The 27,492-nt window shown below is 46.2% G+C and overlaps 2 protein-coding genes and 1 long non-coding RNA gene across 4 annotated transcripts; 1 reads left to right on the top strand and 2 right to left on the bottom strand.

The window, feature by feature from the left end:
* Positions 1 to 814: 814 nt before the first annotated feature.
* Positions 815 to 3,344, bottom strand: LOC309364018. Its single transcript, XR_014165698.1, has 2 exons — positions 3,209 to 3,344; positions 815 to 1,126 (listed from the first exon to the last, which is right to left on the bottom strand). It is a non-coding gene; the product is annotated as an uncharacterized lncRNA (long non-coding RNA).
* RTBDN (retbindin) lies at positions 3,264 to 19,865 on the top strand. Its single transcript, XM_081900683.1, has 6 exons — positions 3,264 to 3,462; positions 11,461 to 11,635; positions 13,196 to 13,280; positions 13,579 to 13,707; positions 14,497 to 14,605; positions 18,072 to 19,865. Exons 2-6 carry the CDS (start codon positions 11,470 to 11,472, stop codon positions 18,372 to 18,374), a joined length of 792 nt encoding a protein of 263 aa, XP_081756809.1. The 5' UTR covers positions 3,264 to 3,462; positions 11,461 to 11,469; the 3' UTR covers positions 18,375 to 19,865.
* Positions 19,866 to 21,028: 1,163 nt separating this feature from the next.
* RNASEH2A (ribonuclease H2 subunit A) lies at positions 21,029 to 27,378 on the bottom strand. 2 transcript variants are annotated; one of them, XM_081899196.1, is made up of 8 exons: positions 26,634 to 26,854; positions 25,583 to 25,654; positions 25,249 to 25,375; positions 24,250 to 24,337; positions 24,028 to 24,165; positions 23,639 to 23,726; positions 22,294 to 22,417; positions 21,029 to 21,419 (listed from the first exon to the last, which is right to left on the bottom strand). In XM_081899196.1, exons 1-8 carry the CDS (start codon positions 26,758 to 26,760, stop codon positions 21,281 to 21,283), a joined length of 903 nt encoding a protein of 300 aa, XP_081755322.1. In that variant the 5' UTR covers positions 26,761 to 26,854; the 3' UTR covers positions 21,029 to 21,280. The 2 variants fall into 2 exon arrangements, with proteins under 2 accessions (XP_081755322.1, XP_081755321.1); XM_081899195.1 differs by lacking the exons at positions 21,029 to 21,419; positions 22,294 to 22,417 and adding an exon at positions 22,425 to 23,483 and having other exon boundaries at positions 23,560 to 23,726; positions 26,634 to 27,378.
* Positions 27,379 to 27,492: the final 114 nt, after the last annotated feature.

Raw genomic sequence — 27,492 nt, 5'->3', positions numbered from 1 at the left:
GAGCAGGGATGGCTTCACTCCATAATAGATTGCAAAGAGAGGAAGCAAATTTAAGGATGGTCACTCCATTAGGAGCCTCAGAATAGAACAGAACCAGGCCTCCAGTGTGGCCAATCAATAGAATTTGATAGTTTAAAAATATCCTTACTATTTATATTACACTAGCAGCCTCGTACGCAGTACAGTACTGCTCAGGAATTCTAAGGAAACTCAGAAATCAGTGCAGTTTTGAAAACAGCAGTTAAAATTAGTGCGGTTTTGAAAGGTTCAGTCTGGCATCTTGATTCAAAAATGGCATCCAATTTTATTCAAAAATAGATGAGAACCTGCTCTTTGACCTCAGGAACTGTCATGCAAAATGTGGTTACAATATTTTAAGAGGGGGTCGGTCCAAATGTACACAAACAACTTTCCAAGCTATATAGTAAAGGTAAAGGGACCCCTGACCATTAGGTCCAGGCGTGGACAACTCTGGGATTGCAGCACTCATCTCACTTTACTGGCCTTACATGACTAAGCCGCTTCTGGCGAACCAGAGCAGTGCACGGAAACACTGTTTACCTTCCCGTTGGAGCAGTACCTATTTATCTACTTGCACTTTGACGTGCTTTCAAACTGCTAGGTTGGCAGAAGCAGGGACTGAGCAACACGGGGATTCGAACCACCGACTTTCTGATTGGCAAGCCCTAGGCTCTGTGGTTTAGACCACAGAGCCACCCACGTCCCTTTGACCTCAGGAACTGTCATGCAAAATGTGGTTACAATATCTTAAGAGGGGTCCAAATGTGCACAAACAACTTTCCAAACTATATAGTAGAGTTTAAAAATTATTTCCCATCTTTATTGTGTTTCACATCAACTCTGTGAGGCAGACCACCGTTGCTAACATTTTATAGAAGGATAAATGAAACAAAGCAAATATCGGTGTCCAACACCACACAATAAGCCTTGCTGGAGGTGGGACCTTCACTGCCCATTGCCTTCTGTCTTTTTAAAAAACATGTCGTGTTTCATTACTCCTAGTTTCTTCTGCCAGACTTCAGCTCCCACTGCCAGCAGCTTGAAAACACAACTCATCCAAAATTCCAAGGATCCGTGAGTCCTTACGCAGCTCAGAATCACCACCCTAGAGCTCACAGAAGATAGACACATCCTGAGAATTTGAATATAAGAGCCCTGCTGGATCAGGTTAATGCTTCATGTAGTCCAGCACTGTGCTTTCTACAGAGAGCCCCAGGTTCAGTCTTTGGCACCTTCAGATAGGACTGAGAGAGACTCTTGCCTGAAACCCCAGAGATCTGTTACTGGTCAGAGTAGACCAGGGGTAGGCAACCTAAGGCCTGGGGGCCAGATGCAGCCCAATCGCTTTTTCAATCCGGCCCGCAGAATTAAGTAGAATGTGTGCTTTTAATTGAAATGCATCTTATTTGTGGGGCATAGGAATTCTTTCTCCCCACCCCCAAAAAAATATATAGTCCATCCCACCACATGGTCTGAGGGACGGTGGGTCAGCCCACAGCTGAAAAAGGTTGCTGACCCCTGGTGTAGACAGTACTGAGCTAGATGGGTCAAGAGTCTGACTTAATATATAAGGCAGCTTCCTCTGGTTCCTTATGATATGAGAGCAATAGCCCTCTCCTGTTTGTAATCCCCAGCAACTGATATTCAGAAGCATAATTTATTCCAGTACTGGGGGTAGCAAACAGCCATAATGACTTGTAGCCATTATAGCTCCACCCTCCACAAATTTCTCTAATCCTCTTTTAAATCTGACCAAGTTTGTTGCCATCTTCAAATTTCATAGAAGTAAACTCCATAGTTAAGCTACATACTGTGCGGATACTTTTTTTTGTCTGTCCTGAATCTACCGTAGTTTAGCTTATTTTAGTGCAAAATGTGGCAACAAAATAGACAGGCGTTCTGAGCAAATTGTGTTTTGAAAGCAGGGGTCACAAAAATTATGGGGCAAGTGTATGATCGCGTGTGGACAATCATCTCACTTTCAGGCTGAGGGAGCTGGCGTTTGTCCACAGACAGCTTTCCAGGTCATGTGGCCAGCATAACTAAACCATTTCTGGCACAACAGGACACTGTGATGGAAGCCAGAGCGCATGGAAACATGTTTACCTTCCTGCCACAGCAGTACCTATTTTTCTACTTGCACTGGTATGCTTTCGAACTGCTAGGTTGGCAGAAGCTTGGACAGAGCAACAGGAGCTCACTCCATCAGGCTGATTTGAACTGCCGATCTTCCGACCAGCAAGCCCAAGAGACTCAGTGGTTTAGACCACAGCACCACCCACGTCCCTGCTTAGTAACCACAACTAGGACACACACATTTGTGACTCGGAAAGGTAGCTTCCTAGCCTTAGGGCAGGGCAGGATTTCTTTGTAGGCTTGAGCTGTGTGTCGCTCCTTTTAGAAATCAATCACATAGTGAAAGCTTATTATTTTCAATAAATATACTGCTGACTGAGCAAGTGGGTTTACTTTGACCCACTTTCATACATTTCTCACTTTCCAATAACAACTGAATTTATGTCCCAAAGCTGAGAAAAACTCCGTCCACTGTGGAGAGGAGTGTCTTGCAGAGTAGCAAAGCCCTTCCTTCAGTCCTCTCTCTCCAGCAATCCAGTGGAACTGAATGGCAGTAAATACAGATGAATGGGAACCTGAAATACTTCCACACTACATAATCCGCACTCATGTGGAACGCATTTCCAGGACATGTATGACCACCATGAATTAAAAAACAAAACAAAACAGAATTAAACAAAATTATGGAGCGCAACTCTCAGTGTCTAAACTGAGCCTCTGTATTCAGGAATAGTATACCGCTCTTGAGCGGAAGCTGGAAGCAAATCACAAGGACCCCTTATCTCTTCCCTGGCCTGTTTGTGAGCATGTTGGGGAGAGAGCACGGACTGTGGGTCTTCTAAACATTCCACGGGGAAAGTCACCATCAGTTTGCCCTGCCCCGTGCCTAGCCGCTCAGTGTGGCCAGACTGCCGGTTGCTTTCCCCGTACAGCGCCTTGCACCTTCCTCTGATGCGCTGCAAATGCGACCTAAGCCTCTGCAGCAGTGGCCGGGAGAGCAGGCGACCCCCTTGCCCGGCTGGCCACGCTCTCCTCCCGCATCTCCCTCTGGGCGGTCCCGCTCTTTCCCCCCCAGCAGACCCGACGGCTGGCTGGCTGGCGTCCTGCGCACCTTGGGGAGGGGTGGGGGAAGAGAGCGAGCGAGAGGACCCGCGTTATTTGCTGCAGCGGCAAGAGGAGGCAGCGACTCGTCAGCTCCATTCCTCCGGAGCAGCGCGTGGTGGAGACAGCGACTGCGCCGCCAGCTCGCCCCAGAGTCCTCCCAATTCGGGATCGGGGCACGCTTGCCTTAAGCCGCCAGACTAGCCGATCCGGACAGCCCTCGTCCTGCAACGCCTCTGCCGACTGCAGCCTCGCAGCTTGCAGGTAGGCGTCTTCCCCGGCTGTGCACAGCAATGTTGCTGCGGCTGCAGCCTGTCTGCAGGCGGGATGCTCGGAGGCGCGGGGTGAAAAGCGGGTCAGAGGCAGTGGCCCCGGCCACGCGTCTTCTTGCAGACAAAACAAGGCGATCGTGGGTGGGCGCCTCAAGACACCTCGGGGCAATAAAGAATCGCTTCTATCTCGGAGTAAGGAACCTCCCGACGCGCTTCAGCCTTGTACTCCCCTTGCAATCCGGGTGAATTAAATTGATTTCACTCCCGCGCCTTTAATACTGTTTGTGATTGCAACGCGGCGGAGGGTTAATTGGTGTTTGGGGGTTGTGAGGATGGAAACGGATGCATCTTCTTCCGTGGTCATTATTCCGGAGTAGAAGGACGGGATGTTTCCTCTGTTAGCCTCAGGAGACGTGAGGGATTTCAGGGAACAAAAAACGAGAAGCTCCTGGGTTTTTTCCTCGTCGTTGCGTACCAGGCGTCTTGTTTTTAACTCTACCGAGCTCCGGTTCAACTTGTTCGCATTTTGGGTAGCGGGACTAGGGGAAAGAACGGCGTCGCAGAGTCCACGGTTTCCCTTTATGGTAATTGTAGCCAAGGTTAGGAGGGGTGCTCATGGGTGTACTAGTCCTTCAACAGGAAAACACACAGAGAAAGAGATTCGCTAGCATTTGTAACGTGTGAATGCTGTTGTGCAGTAGTTCCATCATTTGGCATATAGGGTACTACTAAAGTGGGATCCAACTATTAATTGTATCTGCAGCTTTTAGTGAATTGATTAGCTTAACTGAGTATACACCTCTTGATCAACCAATTAATTGATTTTTTTTTTAAAAAAAACCACACACCTTGCTATTGTAAATTGAGGTCTGCACCTTTTTAAGCCTAGCTTTGTATTAGCTTTACCCCTCAAAACTCTCCTCTATTGCTCTTGTGGAAATACACTAGGGTTGGATAAGCGAGGATGCTTCTGCAATTATGTGAATTGAGAAGAGAGGTTTTGGAGGGGTTGGGGCATACATAAAAATTAACTCTTTGGTGACCTGGCCTTCAACACACTGGGTGCCTGCTGTCACTCCGATACCTAGCCACTTGAAGACAGACTCTTGGAATGTGCTCATTATTTGAACCATTTCGTTGAACAGCATAATCACAAGATACAGATGGACAGGTGTCTCCCTGTTTTTAGTTGCAAATAATGGGCAGTACCTTTATTTGGCCAACCAAAATGCCAGAAAATAGTGTGCAAACTTTCATGTTCTGCAAAATTTCTCATCAGGCTAGAAGATGGTAAGCAAAGCAAATAGGGGAAGAGGGAGAAGAAATATCTGTGGGTGAAGTGTCTTAAGGTAGATGCAAATCCATGGCTTCTTCTCCACCAGTCATTTTTCTCTCCCTTCTGTATTTACCATCAAGCCTGACTAGGAGTTCTGGAAAATTCAAGAGTTTGCATACTATTCTGCCATACCTTGGTTGACCTAATAAAGGCATTGCCCTAACTAATATGGATTGGGGAATTTCCTTTGTGGAACATCTTGCTTTCTGTTAGAATCAGCACAATTTCATTTTATTGGATCAACTTCTGATCATGGCAGTAGTGTGCAAGCTTTTTCAAGTAGCACTGAGTTCTTAATTTATTCTGCCTATTCTCATATTCTTACAAACAGTTGGTTCACTCACAGGGCAAGCCATTATTTGTCTACACAGAAGTATGTCTCTTTGAGTTATTTTCTATGTACCACACACAAATAGTTACCAGTACATATATAGGAACAGAGCTGTGGTTTCCTGATGCATTGATACATTCAATTTGAAAGGGTACTGCAGTCGCATTTTGTATAGTTTTACTGAGTATACACATGTGAAGCTGCCTTGAGGGAGAATAAAACACCATACCCTTAAAAAAAATACTGGGTTTTATGCTGGGATGAAGGCAGTTGAGAGTCAAGTCTGAAAGCCTGCTCCATAATCCTAAATATTTATGGAATTATTCTGGTTACCCAATATAAAGGAAAGCCAGGGTTGTATTCTGATACTAAAAATGGGTTCTGGAGTTGGGTCTCAGCTGAAGTTAAGCCCTGTCTGCTCCTTTCCAAAGCTGTCGATAGAACTCACTGAGGTCCAGTTAATTTTGTTTTGTTTTGTAAAAGGCTAGTGGTAATTTGTTCCCAGGACACTCCTTAAAGAGAAGAATTTTAGACTCATAGAATTGTAAAGTTGGAAGAGACCCTGAGGATCATCTAGACCTAGTGCCGGATTTATGTATAAGCTAAACAAGCTATAGCTTAGGGCCCCACTCTCTTGGATTTAAAGGGGAAAAACTAGATGTACATTTCCAAAATATAAGATAAATTCAACAAATACTTTGATAAAATACATATTTTGTTATGTGCAAATGGCTTTAGATACCTATTAGGTCGATAAATTTCCATATAGCATGTATTCAACACAAAAAGCAGCAACAATTTATTGTTGATAAAGGACAGCTGGGCATATAAAGGGCCCTGTTACCTTCAGTAGCTTAGGACCTCATCAAACCTCAAACCATCAAACCCTGTCTAGACCAACCTTCTGCAATGCAGGAATATGCAACTGTCCCATATGGGGATCGAACCTGCAACTCTGGCGTTATCAGCACCACCAACTAAGAGTCTCATGCTATTATTCTTGAGATGTGTGTACTGGGTGATTTTATACATAGCAGTTGCATTCTTCTGCTCTACAGACTAGAACTAATTATGGCAGGGAGGGAAGGACAGGAAGCCACTTTCTTTGGGGCCTGTCCCTAATCTGCTGGGATTGAGGCCACCAGTATTTTCCAGGCAGCTAGCCAGAGAATCACAAGGATAAAACAGAGTGAGGCCATCTGAAAGTCACCGTTCAATGTCAGTCAATTAACACCGGATGAGACCTTTATGCTGAAGGATTCACTAAGTGTTCAGGAGTCTAACGCAAAATTGGACTGGGGTTTCTAGAACAGAGCTTGAGAAAGGCAGAGGCTTTGGGCCAATGGACACAATGTTGACATAGACCTGAAATAACTACCTTCAAACCGATGACCTGCTAAACAAAATAAATATTGCACATTATAGCTGTTGTTAATTTATATTTTACCGAGCGAGGCTCATTGGGCAGGCTCTGAGCAGGGAGATGAATGGGCACTATAAATACAATCTGCAAGGAATGAGCAAAGCTCTCTTTGAAGCTACCAAGTTCATCTGAGGTGGTTCCATACTAAAGCATTTTCTCTGAAATTGACATCACTTATTTTCATAGTTATTACACAGGATTCAGATGATGTTACTGCCGGACTGTTGTGTTCCAGGATTTCTCCCATCTTCTTTGTGTTATTGCACCCCACTCCTAACAAATTCCAATGCAATTTCAGCTCCGGACTTTCAAATGTGAACTTGCAAGATATTACGGTGCAAGATATTATGGATGAACCTTGTGGAAGCAGCAGTCAGTGATGAGACAGCTGGCGAAACCTTCCTACGTTACTTGCCTTGCATACCCATCAGAACCACGACCATTACTAGTCTTGCCCCCACAGAGCACTTTTGCAAAAGTTAACATTCCACAGTTATCTGCTTGGGAAAGAGAACAGATAATGTGATTTGCCCTCCTCCCACACTCCTCTCCCATCCCTGCCAAACAGCTTATCAGTGGTGTTTTTTTGCTTAAACAGAGATATTAATCTGCCACCGTTTCATATTTTGCAGTACAATTTCTTCTTCCCATTCCTTTTCTACAGCTTGCATTTGACTTTTTCTTCATTTTTTTAAAAGCGTCTCTTTTTTGTGCTAAAGTGCAAGTCCACTAATAAAACTTAAAACACATTATTGAGGAAATGTTCACACTTTCTTGTTCAATTTTTGCTTGATTTTTCCAATGGTTGGTGCAGTAACACGCTGCCCACTTTTGCCTTTGTTATGGGAATGGGCATTGCAGGATGAGGGGTGATATGGCGTTTGATTATGAGTGCTGTGTGGAACCCTGAGGTGGATCTGCTTCCAGCTGATCCGAAATGCTTCATTAACACTTATTAGCCTTTGTAGTGTAGCACTAAGGAGTATACGTAGCTTCTTTTATTTTGCCACCGCAAAATAACATTAACTTGGTTCCAATGAGTTCCGGCTGAAATCTGAGTGAAATGTTTTCTTATTAGAACTACAGATGAACCTTTCCAGATGAACAAGATTTTAAATTCTGCTTGATTGGCACTTTGTGGGGTTTTTTACGGCAGGGATGGGGGTATGTGTTACCCTCTAGATAATGTTGGACTCTAATTCCGATCCGTTCCAGCCAGCATGGCCAACAGTCAGGGATGATGGGAGTTGTAGTCCAACATTATCCGGAGGGCAATCCCTGCCTTAGGGGCTTGAAGGAATATGTGCAGAGTTTAATACAACATTGTTTTGACTAGCTTTTTCTGGGAATATGACCTTTGCATGTCCGGAATTCTCCCCCTTAAAAAAGAAAATGGAAAAATTGCACACGTGCTCCCCACATTTGGACACAGGTGAGACTACACTGATGGAGCCACTCTGTTGGGGGAAATGTTGACTGTGTGAACTGGGGCAATGCTTTATCTGATCTGCAAGCAAGGAGAAGAGAATACACCCTGCAGCCTCCAGCTATTTGGACAGGCCTGTTAGGATAACATAAAACGGGAACATTGATTCACTTGACCGTTTTGTGCAGAAGAAGATACAAAAAAGACTCTTACCTGGAGAGTGGAGTTCTGTGTTCATTTTGTTTACTTATTAATATTCCTTATTATTTGTTTTGCATTACTGTGAGTTTTTGAAACTAACTAGCTAACTAACTAAATATAAACATTTTAAAAACCAAAAATGTTAAGTAAAACTGCAGAGCAAAGCAAAATCATATGAGTTTGAAGAATATTGGGTGATAACTAAGATTTGATATTGGATTCGGCTTACAAGCCTGAGAGAATAAAGTGAATTTAGTCCTAGAGACCATGTTACATAATGACTGGGCCATTTCTCTTTACCCTTCTATATAAATGTAATTTCCCCACCCCTCAGAAACCTGCAACATGCATGAGGGAAGACTTTACCTGTCTCAGACTATAGATATTAAGGAGCATAGCTCCATTGATTGGTCCTAAATTGATTTTGAGAGGAAGGTCTGCTGTCAAATTTCACTTGGCTACCTGCCTCCCAGGACCCAAGGTGACTCCCTCCTCTAGGGACCAGATGATTTAGTCCTGCATCTTGCTTCATACTGTTGCAAATGAGGCCGCATCACTGAAATTAGACACAGCAAAGGAAAAGGAGGGGTGTCACCTTGCCCTGAAAGTACTTTCTGTGGTGAGATTTTGCCCTCTGGTACATTTTGCTCAAAGGCACAGCAGTGAAGGCAGCCGTGTGCCTGGATCAAACGTATTTCACTCTCCAGCATTTCCTTCTCTAATAGAAATCCAATATCTTCCCTTGCACTGCCGGGATTCTTTGCACCCACAATTTACAATGAAAAATAAGGTCCTCCATTCTTATTGTTTAGAGGGGATTAAACCCCCCTCTTAGTGGCTACAATGCTGGGACTGTAGGAAGCACGAGAGAGATTTGAGGGAGGGGTCTGGAAGGTTTGTTTTTGAAGCCAAATCTGAAGGACAACAACAACAACAACTTTTTATTTATACCCTGCACATCTGGCTGGGTTGCCCCAGCAACTCTGGCCAGCTTACTAAATACACACCCACCCCAGACTATGCAGGGAGTTAGAAGCCAGGACTGATGTGCTCATTCTACCAACCATTAAAGCATCTTCCTTTCAATCCCTTCACTTTTTCTTAGTCTGTAATACAGTCTTCCCCCAACCTGGTAACCTCCAGATGTTTTTTTGGACTCCAACTCCCATAATCCCCAGCCAGCATGGTCAATGGACAGAGATGATGGGGATTGTCGTCCAACATCAACTGGAGGACACCAGATGGGGTAAAGCTGGACTACCCTATAAAGCAATCTGATCTAGCTTCTATAAGCTTCCATACACTTATCTACCCACCTACCCTTTGTCTAGATCAGTGTTTCCCAACCTTGTGCCTTCAGCTGTTTTTGGACTACAATTCCCATCATCCCTTGCCACTGGTCTTGCTAGTCAGGGATGATGGGAGCTGTAGTTCAAAAACAGCTGGAGGCACAAGGTTGGGAAAGACTGGTCTAGATTACTGTACCAGTTCCAGGCAGCCAGCCAAGCTGGTTCCACAGTGGTGATGTAGGGTAGCCAGGCCTCACTGATGTTCCCAATTAGTGCCAAGCTTATTGAGTTACCCAATTCTTTCCAACCTTCTCTCTCTCTCTCTCTCTCTCTCTCTCTCTCTCTCTCTCTCTCTCCTGAGCTGCTAATGACCTTTTTGTTCTTGCTGGTGTAGGAGCATCCAAGCTTCTGAGCTGCACAGGATCCTTCATGGGAATGGAAAGGTCCAGTACATTCTGGAGGAGGTGGAATAGCCAAAGTGCAAGAGATGTCATGTGAAAAGCTAGGGTTGCCCACTCTCATTCTGAAGAAAAAAGCAACTGTGGAGTCCTGATCTGGAATGTGCTCTCTGATCCAGATTGGGGCCTCCTGACACTTTTCTGCTGAAAATGAGTCAAGAGGGCTTGGTTTTCTGTGCATGTGCATGCGTGCACACACAGACACAGGGACCTTATCCTGAATGGAATGATATCCTGGATCCGGGCCCCAAGGCTGCTTTTTCTCCAAGCTAACAGTATATTCACATTAGCAGCTTAAAATGCAGAAAGGTAACCTTCTGCTGAATTTTCCAGCTACATTTACACAGTTCTGCTCACCTCCAAAAGGGGATGGAGATGTCTTAACCCAGCACGCATGGCCTTTATGGTTTCCCTGCCCCTGCAACTCCCCAGGAAACTCCAACTCGTGAAATTCAACTGCACATTTGTGATGGCTGTTAGGGTATATTCTCATTACCGTTGTCCATTTCCTACTTGGATTAAAGTTTGTTTGAGGAAAACATATCAAACGGCAGTGTTTGTGAAGCAACTACAGGATCAATATGGATTGTGGCTATTGTCATGTGAAAACAGCTTCAGGAAACTAGGGGCAGGAGTCAGTGGTAATGTGAACATACCCTCAAAGTGGCCACTTTAAGCTTGTTTAAACACATGACATTCCTGTGAGGCTTGGTTCTTAAATACGGGCTTGGTGTGCAGCAATTAAATATGGAGATTTGTCATCTACTAATTGCTGCAGACTGAGCCACTGAGAAAGGCTGGCTGAGAACTTTTGACATCCTTATAATACAAATCTTACCTGTCTGTAGGTGCATTCTAACTCCTAACTCCTCCCCCCCCCGGTACTTTTCTTGGTTATAAATAGGAAGATTGGTATACAGATTTGCAAATTGTTACATGATTGATATGGATCAATCAATTCCTGTTTCATGTGGAGGGGGGAGGTTTCAGCCGGAACTCGCCGGAACTCAGTTCCAGCACCTCTCAGGTGGGCACCATTGCATTATAAGAGAACAAAGGAGGCATTCATGGTGAGTTCCGGCACCTCTTTTTCTAGAAAAATAGCACTGGTTTCACAAATGAAGCCCTAAGTTTAATAAGGGAGCGTAGGAGCTGCTTGTGTTTCTCAGGCTAGAGTTGGCCCTAAACCTAGGTGTTGGAAGAGTTGCCTGTAGCTGGCTTGCCTTGAATTACCTGTGGTGATGGGGAGATAACAGCAGCTGCTGGACATTTTCCCCTCACAAAGGGAACAAAGGGAAGGGTCCAACTCTACAGTGGATTATCAAAGCAGACAGGAGGGGAATTAAGGACGTTGTTGGAGTGGGACAGAGATGAAAGCATGCTGTGCATAGGAACACACTGGGGAGAGGGGAGCTAGGACTAGGTGGGAGTCCATTTTGTGTAATCTAACTGGCATGCTTCAAGGCGGCAGTGAAGCTATGCTATCCAAACTGATTTAGTAATCCTTCCCCTTCCTCTTTTTTCAGGTAGTCATAATGAGCAGCAGTGGTGGCACTGTCTGGATAATGGGTATAGCTTGGGCACTGGTCGTGTCATGGACCAGTGCTACAGGCATGGAGGATCGCTGCTTGCCTGGAGGGAAACACAAAGCCAGCCCAAGCCCAGAAGGACAGCTTGGCATTTGCCAGATCTATGCAGAAAGTGAGTATTGGTTAAGGGCACGAAGGCAGCAGAAGGGAGAAGCTACAAGGCTTGAAGAGCTCTGGGCAAGCAGGAAGTGGAGCTCTGAAGCCAAGGTTCCTCTCAGCATTTGCCCACAGGTTTGAGGAGAGATGAGCAAACCTCCTTATGGTGGTTGATGAAATAAATGAGATGATCAGATGCAAAGTAGACCTGTACCTTTAACAAGAGTTGGCCTAGAAGAGTTGTCCAGAAGCTGGTAATACTTATCTCTGCCCTATATTCTGGGCGCTAACCTGTAGGCCTCCAGATGTTATTGGACTCCAGCTCCCATCATCCTCTGCCAATATGGCCAATGGTCAGGGAAGGTGGGAGATGAAGTCCAGCAGCATCTAGAGGGCCTGGGCTTCCCCACACCTGACACAGTGTCACCACTTCCTCTAACAGTGAATGAGTGGTCTAGTTAGCCTTGCCCCTAGCCCTATACTAATAGCTGCATCCAAACATGTAATGGGAAAGTTTGACCCATTGATTCAGTGGCATTTTATTCCACATGGGATTTTATTTTATTTTTCTTTTAAAAAAGACACAATCTCAGACAAGGGAAATTAAGTTAACCTTTATATTGTCCTATATAAAGGGTGGTCTTGCTTTAATTTAGTATAGGAATTTACCAGCTTGATATTTTGTCTTGTACTAATAAGGTCATATTTTGCATAATACAGTGCTGTCAATCAATCACAAAAATACATGAAGAAAGCTGAAATAGCAGCCCCCAGCTAACTATGTTCAAGGAAATCAATGTTGTATGATTATTTTACTATATAACAAAAATGTCTATGCAAACACATTTGATATGGACCATCAATTTTTTACCTCAAAAATCTTGGGAATACTGCTACCAGGCAGAACTTACACATGACTCTGCTGAACAAAAGAGCCATATGATGGCTCTTCAACTTCATGTTCCTCAAATCTTTCACTTCAGAGTCCAGAACCTGAACTTTCTCTTGGTTCAGGACCGTATCTCAGGAGGGCAACGCTCCAGACAAACAGATCAAAAGATTCATTTTTTAAAAGTTAACAGATATTTCTTGTACATTTTCAGCCTCGGTTGTTTTTCAAGAAAAGAGGAAGGCTAGTGAGAATAATATGTACTGTATTTCATTTTGAGGCTGCAATGATCTCATAGCCCTGGCTGATCAAAATTTAATGTGTGTGAGCAGCATGCACTGCTATGCACAGGGTGCAAAGGAACTCAGCAGAGGCAGCCCCTGGTGCCTGGGGAAAACTTTGGAGGGTTGTACACAGAGGCCACAGAGACTGTAGGGAGTGGGTGGGGAATGGGACATGGGTATAAGAGTATAGGGTTCTTATCATGCCCAGAATACCTGTTAGGGAATTTATGTATGCATTGGCTCATCACATGGTAACCGGTGGCAATTTGCATACATCCAGCTTGTTAGGCAATACCTGCAGCTGTTGCAATCAGACTGTAACACGCAGGTTTGCCGGAATAACAACTGGTTCATCTCAGCACAAAGGAGAGGGGCTGCTGATGGAAGGATTCTTTTCCCACAGATGCCTGTTGCTCACCGGAGGTCACCCAGGACCTTTCCAAAGCCAATGACATCTACTGGAACCGCTGTGGGAGCCTTAGCAGCAGGTCAGACAGAGAGGCAGCCATGCCTACTCCAGTCGTGTGTGTGTGCGTGTGTGTGTGTGTGTGTGTGTGTCTGTCTTTGTTTCCTTCCCTACAAGCTGGGCCTACAAACAGGTGGGAGTTCCTTCTAAAAGTAGTCTTGGAAATTACCAGACAACTGGCATGGGGAAGATCTGCTCCTTGGCATGAACTTTCTTCACATTTTTTTATTGTCCCCCCCCCCACCATGGGTAGCCCTTTGCTTGCCATTTTAGGCCTGCTCTGCCATCTTTATGCCCTAGTGCTTCTTTCTCCTATGCAGATGTGAGGGCTATCTACAGCAGCTGGAGTGTTTTTACCGTTGCTCCCCCATTGCTGCCCAGTGGCCTCATCCTCAGCGCCCCACAGCTGTACTGGCTGTGCCCCTCTGCCAGAATTTCTGTGACCAATGGTGAGTGAAGTCTCCTTGTCCCAACTGGGGAAGGAGGGGACCCTGTAGGAGATGAAGAAACAGGGAAAGAGCATCATCTCCTGGAGATAGCAGAAGAGGAGAAAGTCATCACATTGCTGGTGTCCTGTTTAAATGAAATGCCCTGCCATTTTAAGACAGACAAGCAGTGAAAGGCATACTGGGTTGTTGTTGTTTTGCACTTAAAAGGCCCTTTATAAGTCATTTCCCCAAAGAAATTCAACAAGCTCAGGGACACTGTATCTATGACACCTCGCTTTCGGCATACCCAGCTCAATTTTGGAATAAATCAGCTGGATGTGGGGAAGCTGAGTCAAGTGCAGGAGCTAACCTGGATATTGAGGGAAATCCACAAGCTTTTTAAAGGGCATCTCCACCCAACACAAACATACTTCCATTTCTTGGGCCTCAGGCAGTGGACTGGTGGAAATAAATGTATGTAATTCTATTGGCAAAAAATGTTGAATTGGGTAAAGGCGGGGGGAAGGAGGAAGTGCTTAGTGAGTATTGACCCTCCATTGGGACTGAAAAAGATAGAGAAACTTGGGTTCATATCTCCATAAAACATAGTCATGAAACTAACAGAGTGACTTTGAGCTGGGGATTGTTATTCAGCCTAATATACCTCACAGGGTTGTCTGTCATAAGGATCAAAATGGTGTGTGGACCTTGTGCACCAAAGGTCTGGTCTGATATAATAAAAATGGTCTGATATAATAACAATTAAAGTTCAACTGCTTTCCTTATTGCCACACCTTCTTATCACCTCAGGTATGACGCTTGCAAGGAAGACCTGACGTGTGCTCGCAACTGGCTCACTGACTGGCATTGGGGCCCTGAGGGAAACAACTGCAGCCAGGACTGCCTGTCCTATGGCCAGGTGAGGACACTAAAAGCCCCCAGATGGATGCAGCCCTCAGCCCCAGAAATCACATGAGTCATGAAGAGATGCCTGTACTGAGTCATGTTTGGGAAAAGCAGTTATTGGAGGAGAAAGAGGAATTACACCATTCCTAGGAGGCCTCAGCTTTAGCACAAACCAAGCCAAGTCTTTCAGTATTCCTGAAATCACATAAATTATGTGAAAGGGCTTTGTCAACAATTTAAGGTCTTTATTTCAACTTGTGATGCCTTTTTAGAATAAGGTTCCCACTCTTCAAGGGGGAAAAGCATTAGGAATGAATGTGCCTCCAACTTTAGGTGGAAGTTGTTGGGGTTTGTATTCTTCTCTTAAAACAAATAGACCTATCTTATGTGACTACTCACTCATGGTTCATCTTTTCAAGGATCACTGTTCCACAGAGGGATGGTAATCTGAACTGATGATAGGCTGGGACATTTTCAGAACTCTTGTAGGAGCCATGAGTAAAAATGCTGACATAATATGCTCTTTGGCATTTTTCAAAACTGTTGTGCCACCAGCATTCTCTGTCAGAAACTGCAAGTCAAAGACAAAGAAAATGCCTGAAGAGATCAGTGGTTTTAATATTTCTTTGTAGCTGCCTCTGTATTGCCAGTTACACAATGAGGAATTGTTTCCCACAAGCTTAGCTGAATAGGCAAGGGCTTTCCTCCCATCTCTTAAAACCAGGTGACAGACATCAAGAGAGCACAGTGCTTCCCAAATACCCAACCTTATCTCTCATCATGAGGACTAAAAGCCTAATTGTTGGAGGAGGGAATTGTTTGTACTCTCAATGTTAGCAAGAGTCCAGAAACTTCAAATGTCTTAAGGTCAATCCGATAGTAAATGCTCCAACATCTCCAAGGTTTAACAAAACAGAAACATCTCCAAGGTTTTCCTTGGATGTACAGGGCACCCAAGGGGCGATCTTGGTCAATGAAGCCTCTTCTGTGTCTTGCTTTAAAAAACCACACACACACACACACAAAATCCCAGCTGCAAAAGGCAGGTGCTACATTACCCCGAAGGTCGGCAGAAATTGAAACCCCTCATATTATCTAACTCTACATGACATGTTTCAGCCTTTCCACTGGAGGTGAAGCTAATTCCTGCTGACTGCTGGTCGGCTTGCACTGAGACAGTCATTTGAACCTTCGGGCAGCTAGCAGAGTTTGTGTCCAGTGACAGGCAGGCAGGCAGGCAGAGAGCAACAGCTTGGCAGGATGCCTGTCAGAAGAAATGGGCAGTATATGACTGACAGTGTAATAACGTCAGCACCATACAGCTCGTCCCTTCTTCCCCTGCAGTGTTTGCCCAACAAAGATGACAGACAGGATTGCTAGTAATGTGTGGTGGCTGCTGCCCTTTTGAATTGGTGGAGCTGTCATTTGAGACCCACTCTTTCCCCAAACTGAGTTTTTTTTTACTGTATTTTAGAAAGCAAAATAGTGCAGCTAATTGTTATGTACTGAGTTGAATAGGAGCCAAAATGCAGCAGTCTGATTGGTCCTAGAAAAATAGGATTCAGAATGCAGCAGTCTGATTGGTCCTAGAACAATAGGATCCAGAATGCAGCAGTGTGATTGGTCCGCAGGGGCCACCCAATCCAACTCCAGGTGGAAGTGAATCCGCAACCTGATTGGCCTACAGGAGAATCCCAGAATTAGCCAATCACATGGGACCCATTGTGTAAATAATGTATATAAAGCAGACATTTTGGGGGAACTTCCATTCCTCACTACTCTGAGCTGAATAAAGAGCATGAAATCCACACTCAACTCCAAGTATATTTCACTAATCATGCGCAGAACACAATGGTATCCCCACAGAAAAATATCAACCATTATCTCAAAGCATCAAAGGATAGGGGGAATGGTGTGCAAGGCCCTGAGCATGATATCCTGACAAAGTTCTTGTTTAGAAATCAAGCCACATCAAATGGCATAAGCAAGCAGCAGGCCCAGTTAGTCTGCCTTTCTGCCATGTGGTAGCTATTGTGTGGGTCTTTTGGGAGAGGCAGGAGCTAACAAGCAGCCGGGATTCTATGAAGCAAGCCCCTCTCACCCCATGCGGGAGGGACTGTGCTGGTGACACAGCTCAAGTCATCAAGATACTCACTCTGCTGCAGGCCCCCCAAAATGTTGTCTGTCTTCGGCTTCCTCCAGCCCCAGCCAGCATGGCCAATGGTCAGGGTTCATGGGTGCTGGAAGTTCCAACAACAGTCTCTCACCCACTTTGGGTATCTTGAGTCTGCTGAGTGACAGATTAGTTTGGAAAACTAAAGCAAAACAAGGTAATGCATTTGTCTTTCATATTGTGCTGCTCCTTCTTCTCTTCCCACCCATCCCCTTGCTCAGTGGCAGACTTACATTTGGGGGGGCCACTGTCGCCCCCCCTTACAACCAGCAATGAGGTCTGGGTAACCAGTATTCTAGTTTTCAATGGGGTTGTTCCACAACAGATTGACACACCTTTACAATGTCTTTGTGGGATGGTTGAAATATAGGCAACAAAAAACAAACCAATTCGAGTCACGTGACTCAAATTGGGTCTACTAGACCCAAAATGTTTAAGCAGTGTGAAGTTGCTTCTGGGGTCCCTCCGGGATGAAGGGCCCTTAAGCTTCATTGGTTTCCTAGTAGATCTGCCCCTGCCCTCACCCCAGATTGGTTTGTTTGGATGATACTCTACCCTTCTGCTCATAAAGACACAGCCACCCCTGCTGAAAGTCTGTTGACATCCCTCTGCCTCAGCCCAGTATACCTGAAGGAGCGTCTCCACCCCCATCGTCCGGCCCGGAAACTGAGGTCCAGCTCCAAGGGCTTTATGGCGGTTCCCTCGCTGCGAGAAGTGAAGCTACAGTGAACCAGACAGAGGGCCTTCTTGGTAGTGGCGCCCGCCTGTGAAACACCCTCCCTTCAGATGACAAGGAAACAGAGTGGTACCTCGGGTTACAAACGCTATGGGTTTCAAACTCTGCTAACCCGGAAGTAGTTACCTTGGGTTGTGAACTTTGCCCCAGAATGAGAATGGAAATCGTGTGCCAGCGGCATGGCGGCAGCGGGAGGCCCCATTAGCGAAAGTGCACTTCAGGTTAAGAATGGTTTCGGGTTAAGAATGGACCTCTGGAATGAATTAAGTTCATAACCCGAGGTACCACTGTACAGTAAACAACTATCTGACTTTTAGAAGACATCTGAAGGCAGCCCTCTTTAGGGAAGTGTTTGATGTTGCTTTTTTATTATTGTTATTGGTGTTCTGTTGGGAGCTGCCCGGAGTGGCTGGGGAAACCCAGCCAGATGGGCAGGGTATAAATAATAAATTATTACGATGATGATGATGATGATGATGGAGTGTTGTTCAGGCCTTAATTTCTGCACTGAGGCTGCTCAGAACAAGAGCGCTTCACATTCACAGCTCCTCACCTCTCTCTCCCCCTCAGATGTACAAGGATGGCAAAGAGCTCTGCGAAACCATCTGGGATGATTCGTTCGTAGCCAGCAGCGATCCTTGCGAGTGCCTGACGCTGACCGCCTCCGACTCAGCTCTCTCTGCCTCTTATTTGCGTCTTGAAGACAGCGACAGCATCGAGGAGCCAGACACCACCAAGGAAGGCATTGAAAGAGGCCGCGCCAGCCCTGGAGGGCCCTGCCCAGGCAACCCCCTGCTCCGTCGCCTGCGGAGGAACATGCAGAAGCGCTCAGTCTTCATGGAAGACGTGGAGGGTAGTGGGAGCGGGTTCTGATTGGAGACAGCCAGCCTCCCAGGGGAAAATAACCCCCTCCCCTGTGATTTTCTGAGGCTTGGGGGGGATCGCTTGTGATCTATGCAAATCCTTCATGTCCCATGTCACCAGCTTCTTGCCATCCTGTGTAGCTCTGTGCAACCTGGGTGTGGCTGTGGCAGAGGAAGCAGGTGTGGCAATTTAGCCGAGCACTCTGATTCCCCATGCCCTGGAAGCGGAGATTACCCCACCAGAGCACCACCTTCTACCCCCGGTATGCTTGCCTGTGGCCGCTGTTTCCCCTACACACGTCTTGTACATCAAATCATAGAATTGTAGTGTTGGAAGGGACCACAAGGGTCATCTAGTCCAACCCCCTGCAATCATTTTGGCCAGTGTGGGGCTTGAACCCACAACCATCTAGAACAGCAGGGTTGGAGAGCAGTCAATGGTGGTTTCTTCATTCTCAACACCCTGCCTTCCCTTCCAATGAATAAAACACCCATTCCCACCCCCAGTGGTCCTCAATCAGAGTCTCCTCTAGCACGGTGGGGGACGGAGCGATCTCTGTCTTTCAAAGGCTCTGGCCTGAGAGTGAGAGGTTACATAGACTAAGAATAAATAAGTTAATGAGATCATTCTGCACTGACTATTAACCCCAGCTAATAATAATAAGGCTTTAGGTATGATTGCCTGTAGAACTGAGCCAAAATGAAATAGCCTTCGCTGTTTGCGCTTGACACAGGCAGCAGAAAAAAACCACTGCCTAGGAAGTAGGATCTGAGAGTTAAAAGGCTGGCTACAGTTCTGTAGCAAGGAAACTGCAGATCTTTGTAAACCAGTAGCTGCTGCTGCAGTATTAAAATGGCCAGTGCTTCATAGTTAGCTTAAATTTGTATACAACCAAACACAGAAGGGGGAGGAGAAAGAGATTGTGCCACTGATGTGGCTAGATTTAGATTGGTTATCATTGTAATAATTCAATGTGTGTATCATGGAAAAGTTTAAAACATCCATTTTTAAAAATATACAGAGGCTCCAGTCTGAACTGGTCAGTGCCATGTACCGGTAGTTTGTCCTAGGCAGAAAAGTAGTTTGTGAACCAATAAAAGAAAAAGGCATCTCATCTTGAGTGGGTGAGTGGACAGAATAGTAAGATCCCTGGAGTTAGAATCATATAATTCAGTGCAGGAATCCAGCCCTCAGCCGTCCCTGGGAGGGCTCAAACCACCAACCTTCTGGTTAACAGCCGGTTCTTACCCGTCTCCTCCATATCTTATGCAGCACTCCTTGAATTTCACCACATCAAGCCCTGTATTATCATGTGCAAACTTCCTTTATAATATTGTCCACCTTCTGTCTAAAACAGATCCCATATCACAAACATGCACTGCTGTATCAGCTGCCTTTTCATGCTCTCGCTTGGTCACCCGTGTCTATGTTTGTTGCAAATTGCACACTATGTATTGGTTCAAACCTATTACTTGTGGACAAATTAAACAACAAAAATGACTTGCATGGCTCGGTATTTGTGGCAAGAATCTGGGGGGGGGGACCCCCAGTAGGTATCTCTGCAAAGAACAGTCCCTTTCTTAGCTTTCAACACGTCAGGCTGAATGGCAAAATGAACTTGGATGAAAAGGGAGAGAGCCCACTTAGACAGAAATTTTCTGTTAATGGCTCAAGCTGCCTGATTTAATTGTTTGGTTTGTGTTTAGAGTATTATGTATATGGTGTTATGGGTGTTAGTTGCCAAATCGCAAGACAATACAGTGGTACCTCAGGTTACATACGCTTCAGGTTACAGACTCTGCTAACCCAGAAATAGTGCTTCAGGTTAAGAACTTTGCTTCAGGATGAGAACAGAAATTGTGCTCCGGCAGTGCGAGGCCCCATTAGCTAAAGTGGTGCTTCAGGTTTCTTCCCGACATGAGAAACACTTGCAGCTAAAGGTGGAACACTGAGGGCACTGGTCAGAATGGACTGAAGTGAATGGAGACAATAGAAAATCCTCATGTGAGGACGCATTACTGACAGCACTTTAATGAAAGCTCCAGACCAGTCTGAAATGTGCAGACACACATGTGGACAGGACTAGAGCCCATTCCATGGCAACAACACAGAACTGCTTCCCTGCCTGACTTGATTTCTCCAGGAGCTCAGGTTGGTGTGGGGGAGATTTTGCCTGGCTCTGGGTGGCCCCATTCATTACTCAAGCTGTCAACTCACTAAAAAAAGTAACCCTTCAGTTGCAGACACTATCCCTTTCTGGCCTGCTTTTTTAATTATTATTTTATAAAAAAAAATTGGGTTGGCCTAGGGTGTGGTTATTCATTTGTGGTTGGCTGTGGTGGTCTTTGTTTTCATGTGTGACTGGGGTGGGTGGGTGTTTTGGATCAGGTTAGCCATATTGATTTGCTGTTGGTGGATTTTTGTCATTGTCTTGTTGGGCTGTGTAAGTGATAAAGGGGAGCCATACCGGGGCGAAGGTGTCTTCTTCTATTTGTCCCCGTGTCAGTTTCAGTTTATTGGTTAATTTTTCTAGTAGGGCTGTTTCCCATACTATTTGGTACCATTGGTCCATGCTTACTCCTGACAAGTCTCTCCAGTGTCTGGCTATGATGCTTTTGGCCTGCTTTTATGATGCCCCATCGGTCAATTCACACACCACAGAATTGTTGTTTTAAATTTATTAGCAAAAAAAAGGGGGGGGGGAATATACAAAGGCTTCCAGAAAGAGAGGGGTTTGATCAGACCCTTTCTCTTGACAGATCCTGCGCCTGCTTCTGCTCCAATGTTCTCTTTGCAGCTGGGACTCAAAAGGATTTACAGCCTCCGACTAAAAAACACGCTTGACAAAAACAGAAAAGTTTCTTGTGTAGATAAAGCAAGATAATCCCACCGAGAAGGGAATAATCTGCTGCCCCCTACAGGCTGGTCACGGTCTTAAGCTTTCGTTCATGAAAGAAACGGTGGGGAGGGCGCTTGCTGGAAGTTTCCTTCCTGGCAAAGTAGCTCAGCAAGGACTGAGCGTTTTTCTGGGCTGCGTCGTCTTCCGTGTCATCCCTGTAGAGAGGAAGGTAAAAGATAAGGGGAAATGAGGGATCTGGGTACAGCATTGTTCCTCCGCTGGCAAGCTACGCTCGACTTCTACTTCTCCTTGAGAGTTGCGCCCACTTATCTTGGATTCAGACTTCTTCTACCTGCTACAACCACTGACCTTCGCTGCCTTCCAAGAGCCGAGATAGAAAACAGGTGCCCTGGCAGGCAGCCCTTCTTCCCTCAACAGAGACAGGACCGGATTCCTGCCCCATCTATCCAGGGGAAAGTTAACTGGCTGCCTCTCAAGCTCCTCCTGCGGCATTTGGCATAACTGCCAAGGTCAGCCTGAGATGGGAGGCAGCGGAGATTCAGCCAAGTCCCTGGACTCAAGCGGAGGAGCTGCTCCCTGGATTGAGCTGGGTTCCAGAAAGCTGTGGATATCAGGGAAGGCAGTCACAAGCATCTTTGGGCATCAGCAATTCAGCAACTCTGTGCAGTCCTCTGCACGGCCCACATCAGCACAGAGCAAGGCACAGGGGAGTTAGCAGAGCAAGCCAGCCACAAAAGGGGGGACCCTCCTTACTCACAGCTGATAAATGAATTTAAGGGAAAGGGTCTCATCAACACTCAGCAGGCCCATTCAGCTCCAACGATTGCCCTCCCCAGTGCCACTATTTAAAAAGCATCCTGGACTGCCAATCCACTATCTTCCTATATAATATTTGTGTAGGGAAGTCATCACGCTGCATCGCATGTGTAAAACCATCAGAAGAAACCTCTCACATGCCTTTATCAGCAGCAGCTGTTTCCTCCTATGCTCCACAGTTTCCTCAATCTCCCTTCTGAAGGTACATCTACCATCCAAGATCCATCCAACAGTTCTTCCTTCCCCACTTACCAGCAAACGGGCACAGCTTTGCTCTCCAAGATGACCTGAGCTGTACTCCAGCTGAACCGTACAAACTGTGGGTAGCCAAAGACAGGGTCCAGATTTTGGGTGAGCCACTCTTTAGTCTTGGGATCTGGGCCGGGGAAGGGGTAGAGAGATTAGAGGATGGATGGCCAACTATCCTGGCATATTAGTGCTCAGTGTTATCCCTACTTCTAAGACTGAGCTGTAGCCAGGAGAACAGTGGATGGGAAACATGACACAATAGGGGTTTGCAAACCTCCTAAGTACTGTCTCCACCCACTCTGCTGCTTTCTTGGTGCATAATATCTTAGAGATCATTTTGCACATATACACACACAGACACTCCCCTTTCATTTCAACTTACTGCAAGGACATGGCATTCTGTCCTAGAGGTCAACCCAAGCACAAAAGCCAATAAGGTCCTACTCACCCTAAGAGAGGGGAGATGGGAGGTATAGACTCTATACTATACTATAGAGGATCTAGGACAGCTAATGGCATCTAGTGAGGGCTGGGAAAAGCCCACATTGTTGCCAAGTAAACTAAATGTGTAATTCAAAGATGAGAGTGGGGAAGAACATTCACAAATATTAAATGTGGTTCTTAGTCACTGCCAAAGTAATGACTTGGCTTATTCATCTGAATGAAGCACTGCACTCTTTGTGTGCCTCCACAGAAACGCAAGAGCCAAAGATCCATCTTGCCTACCCTTTTGTTTCCCACATTAAGGCAACAGCCCTCTTCCAGTGTTATCCTCAGCAGCTGACATATTGCCTTACAAGCTGGAGTTTGCCTAGTTCCATCCTATATGCTAATAGTTAAGACGTTATCAAGGTGCGACACCTTATTCAGAAAAACAGCACCGTACATGTGCAAGAAAGAATGGAAGAAGGCGGCTTGGGGGCACTCCCAAGTACAAACAATATCGGGGGGGGGAACATAACTGGGGGTGAGGGGAACCAGAAACAGATCCGTGAGAACTGAAAATGATCAATGGACACAAAATGCTGACTGTTGTGGGAGGAGGGGGACAGAAAACCAGGGAAGAAAAAGGGCGAATGGGAGTATCCTGCCAAAGGGCCTGGCAGGCTGGCACCCTTGACATTTTGTTGCAGGTCCCTCTGATTTTGACTACCCTCTCATCCATGTGTTCATTTTTTTTTAATCCACCTAAGCTAGAAGAAGAAGAAGAGGAGTTTGGATTTGATAAACCGCTTTATCACTACCCGAAAGAGTCTCAAAGCGGCTAACATTCTCAGCCACCACATCCTGTGGTGGAAATTCATGTGGCTGGTTCTGTGCCCAAGCTGAGGAGAAATACTGGGATTACCATTAGGATAGCCAGAGCCATAATCCAAGTCCACATCTTCCAGATCCTCCAAGAACCTCCAGTTCTTTACCACCCGGTCCCTCGCCACCTACGGAAAATGAGAGATAACCAACATCGGAATTGCCTTCCTGCATCATTCCCATCTATGTCCTGATCCATCTAGCCTAGTGGTCTCGAATAGTAGCCAGCCCCTGTCCTAATGAATGATGGCAGTAGTCACCCCCTATTGTTTGGCCCCAGCATCCAGTATTCTGCTCCAGCACATGAAAGCTTATTTAGCTGTTTCACGGTGGAAGCGGTTAGAGCTTCACAGTTTAATCGTACATCTCTCCAGATACCAGAGAGCACAGTGAGCCAGGAAACAGAGAGATCCTATGTCTCGCATTCACCTTGGCACAGATGCTGGCTGCACTGACAACAGGGAAGAGGGAGTCTGCTTTTGGTTTCACTGTAACCTCCAGGTCTGGGAAGTGCTGCTTGAGTTTTTCTTGGTACTTCTCTGCTGGTCCCACAGTATCCACAAAGACCTGAAGGAGGGAGGAACCATAAAGCACTGAAGAGCTGGGATTTCTTGCCACTTCCTACAGGTATGGGATGCTGAGCTGGCTCACCTTTGCAACCTGCACTCCAGAGTCCAACGCCCTCTGGATTAATCCAATGGCCGTATCATGCGAAAGCGCGTTCAGGTTGTACTTAGCTCTGCAATAGAAAGGAAGCTATGTTTTTTGCTCACAAAAAAAAAAAACCTTGGCTCTGAGGCCCAAACGTCAGAAAAGGGCTGGTTGGAAAAGGTGTTGTGGAGGCTGCACCCTGGACCAGCTTATGCCACCACCAGCCAGTACATTACCAATAGAACAGCTGCCCTGTCCACACAGCAAATAGGAGCTCAAATCTCACATAGTGTTAAGAGTGCAGTGGGCTGTTTGTGCCACAGCCAGTTAACACAGCAAACAACATCACAGCAGTAAGCATCATTCTCAAGGATGAGCTGGCATGAAGGACGAAAACAGCTCAGGGGGAGAGACACGGCCTCCCTTCTCTGAAAGAGGTCTGTCCAACTTTTCTGATAAACTCCAAGGTGAGAGGCCTCGTGTTTCCAATCCCCTTCCCCTTGCTCTGTCCTCTTTAGCCTGCAGCCACTACACAACACATCCAGTGTCAGCAGCACTTTTTCATTTGCCAGGTCGAAGTGATTTTATTGAAAACTGTGATTTTGTTCTGCCATGTCAGTCTCTGTTATGATTTTATCGTTGCAGTTGTGTTTGGCTATTGTGGCTTTAATGATAGTTAGCCACCTTTGGAAACACGTATGCATTAGAAAGGCAGGGTATTAATCTTTCTAACAAGTACACGAATAAACAAAACACAACGATTCCAGGCAGAGAAGCGATCTTGGGAGAAAAACCGCCACCCATTCAAAGCTGTGGTTCTAGCGCAGGGGTGGAGAACCTGCGGCCTTCCAGGCGTGGCTAAACTACAACTCCCACCACCCCTGACTACTCTTGCTGGTACTGATGGGAGCTGGAGCTCAGCAACATCTCGGGGTGGGGGCGGGGGGAAGAGGTTCCCCAACCCTGTTGCAGCGACTTCGTCTAATATTGTCTGCTTACCGTCTCTGCATGCTGGTGGAGATGTAATTGGGTGAGAGGATGTGCAGGGCCCACCCAACAAAATCCTTTGCTGCACCCAGTTTCTCAAAGAGCTGTTCCCGCTGGGCCTCCGTCAGTGTCTTGGAATCTGTGACGGGAAAGCAAACAGGGAGGGAGGACACAAACTCAAAAAAGACGTGACCTGGGATGAATACAAGCTGGGCAGTGCTTTGACAGCGGTTAGGGGAAACACTCCAAGAGGTACAGCATTGCCCCTTTTAGTCCAGATCCCATTTCCTGCCACGCCAGCATTACATCACAGTCCCAGTCAGGCACGCCTTTCTTTCCTTTTTACCTGCTACCTTCAGTGCCTCTAGGTCTCCCTGCCGATCCACAGGACAGTAACAGATTCCATAAACCATGGGACCTGGGAAGAAAGCAGAAGCCAATGCAAGCTACACTTTCAAGACTCAGAGCTCCACCTACGGATACAATACTGCAGGTGTTTTTATAAACAACATTGTCATGTGAGAAATGCTCTGAACTAGCAACACTAAGTATAGTTATAATTACCAGTACAGCCCCAGGACAAAACTGGTCCTGCAATCAGGAATCCTCCACAAAAGACCCCCATCCAGCCACCATCACAGGACATTATTCTATTTTAAGGGTGGGGAAGTTCTGCTCGGCAGCAGGGGTGGGGTAGGGGAAGTAAAAAGCAGTCGTGGGACTGAACAAACTTATTGGCACAGAACTGGAGCAATGTTATTTGCAAATCAGGACTGGATTCATTGTCAATTCTACAAGAGAGTCATTGTGGTGTACTGTCCAACTACAGCCTGGAAGACCAAGGTTGAAATGCCCACTCAGTCACTCTCTTGCAGCCTATCCTACCTCACAGGGTTGTTGTGAGGATAAATTGGGAAGAGGGTCATGTACGCCACTTTGAGCTCCTTGGAGGAAAGGTGGCATACAAATGAAATACTACTACTACAAAAATGCTCTATATCTTCACAATTTATCCTCATAATCCCCCCTCCTGGCGTTATTAAAGTAGGTTGGCAGATAGCAATAGGAATCCTCTAGCGTCTCTAGGCCACCTGGCAAGTCCACGGATCACCCCAAGGCAGGCGAATATTAAGGATCAGCCAGTGATTTGGGACTCCCCTTCTGATGCTTTCAGGAAGTGCTTTTTTCTGGGGGGACGCATACCCCTAAACATTTTGTGAATCTAAGTTTGACCTCATTGAGAGACAGTATTTCAATATGAGTAAGAAAATGAGAGTACCCCTAAACATTTTTTTAAAGGAAAAAAAAAACACTGCTTTTAGAACTCGATTCCGCGCTGGAGCAAAAAGTACCCCAAGGATTCCTCGCTCCCGCCCGTATCACCCTCAGGCACGTACCCAGCACCGGGCCCCGGCCTGCTTCATCGATGCCCAGGCTGCAGGGTTCGCTCCGGCAAGCGGCGGGCACCGCGGAGTCCAGCAAACAATTCACGGCGTTGTCCCGCTCGAAAGCGCTCAGGTCCATTTTCGCGCCGCAAGCGCCGTAAAAACTCGGTACAGGAAACGAAAGGGAAGGGAATCCCAGAGAGTGCGCGGCTTGCTGGGTATTGTAGTTCGCAGAACAGATCAGACTTGCGCACCAACTTCTCTAACAGCGTCGTGGGGCATCCCATCTGGTTGTAAATTAGGACAGTAAAAGTAGCGGGGAGGAATTGTCAAGACTCCTGGTTTCTGTCCTGTTTCGGAAGGGCTTCATTGCACTTTTGGCACAACATCTGTCCCTGTTGGATTACGTCTGATGAATGTATGGGACTGCTAAACAGAGCCAGGTATTACTATGCTCTGGCTAGCTAGCACCCAGCTGATGCTACAGTGTTCCCTGAGATCCTTATACTGTAGAACTTGGGATCTTTTTCATACAGTACTAGAAAGCATTTGTTCGGCCGCTCATCTATGTCCGCTCTATGAGCATGTTTTACACACTAACAGTGTAAAGCTATAATGGGTGGACTTCAGGTGGGTGGATTGCATATAACGCTGCCCGTTTTTCCCCTGGCAAAGCTCCTGCGCATTTAACATGTGTGCAAAAGGCAGGCATCGAGCAGGCGATTCACCAGCTGGATGCCTACCTGTGTCTTGCAGCTGATCAACGGGAGCGTGTTTTCCACGAGTAGAGCCTGTGTACGCAGCAACTGTGAATGAAGACCGCGAGTGGGCTTGCCATCTTCTGTCTCTGGCAGGAGTTGGGACGTGACGG

This window comes from Podarcis melisellensis, assembly GCF_964234715.1.
Source record: "Podarcis melisellensis genome assembly, chromosome: 2".
NCBI classification, from domain to species: Eukaryota; Metazoa; Chordata; class Lepidosauria; order Squamata; family Lacertidae; genus Podarcis; species Podarcis melisellensis.
Note: the sequence above shows the minus strand (reverse complement) of the source record. Positions and strands in the feature narration are given on the sequence as shown.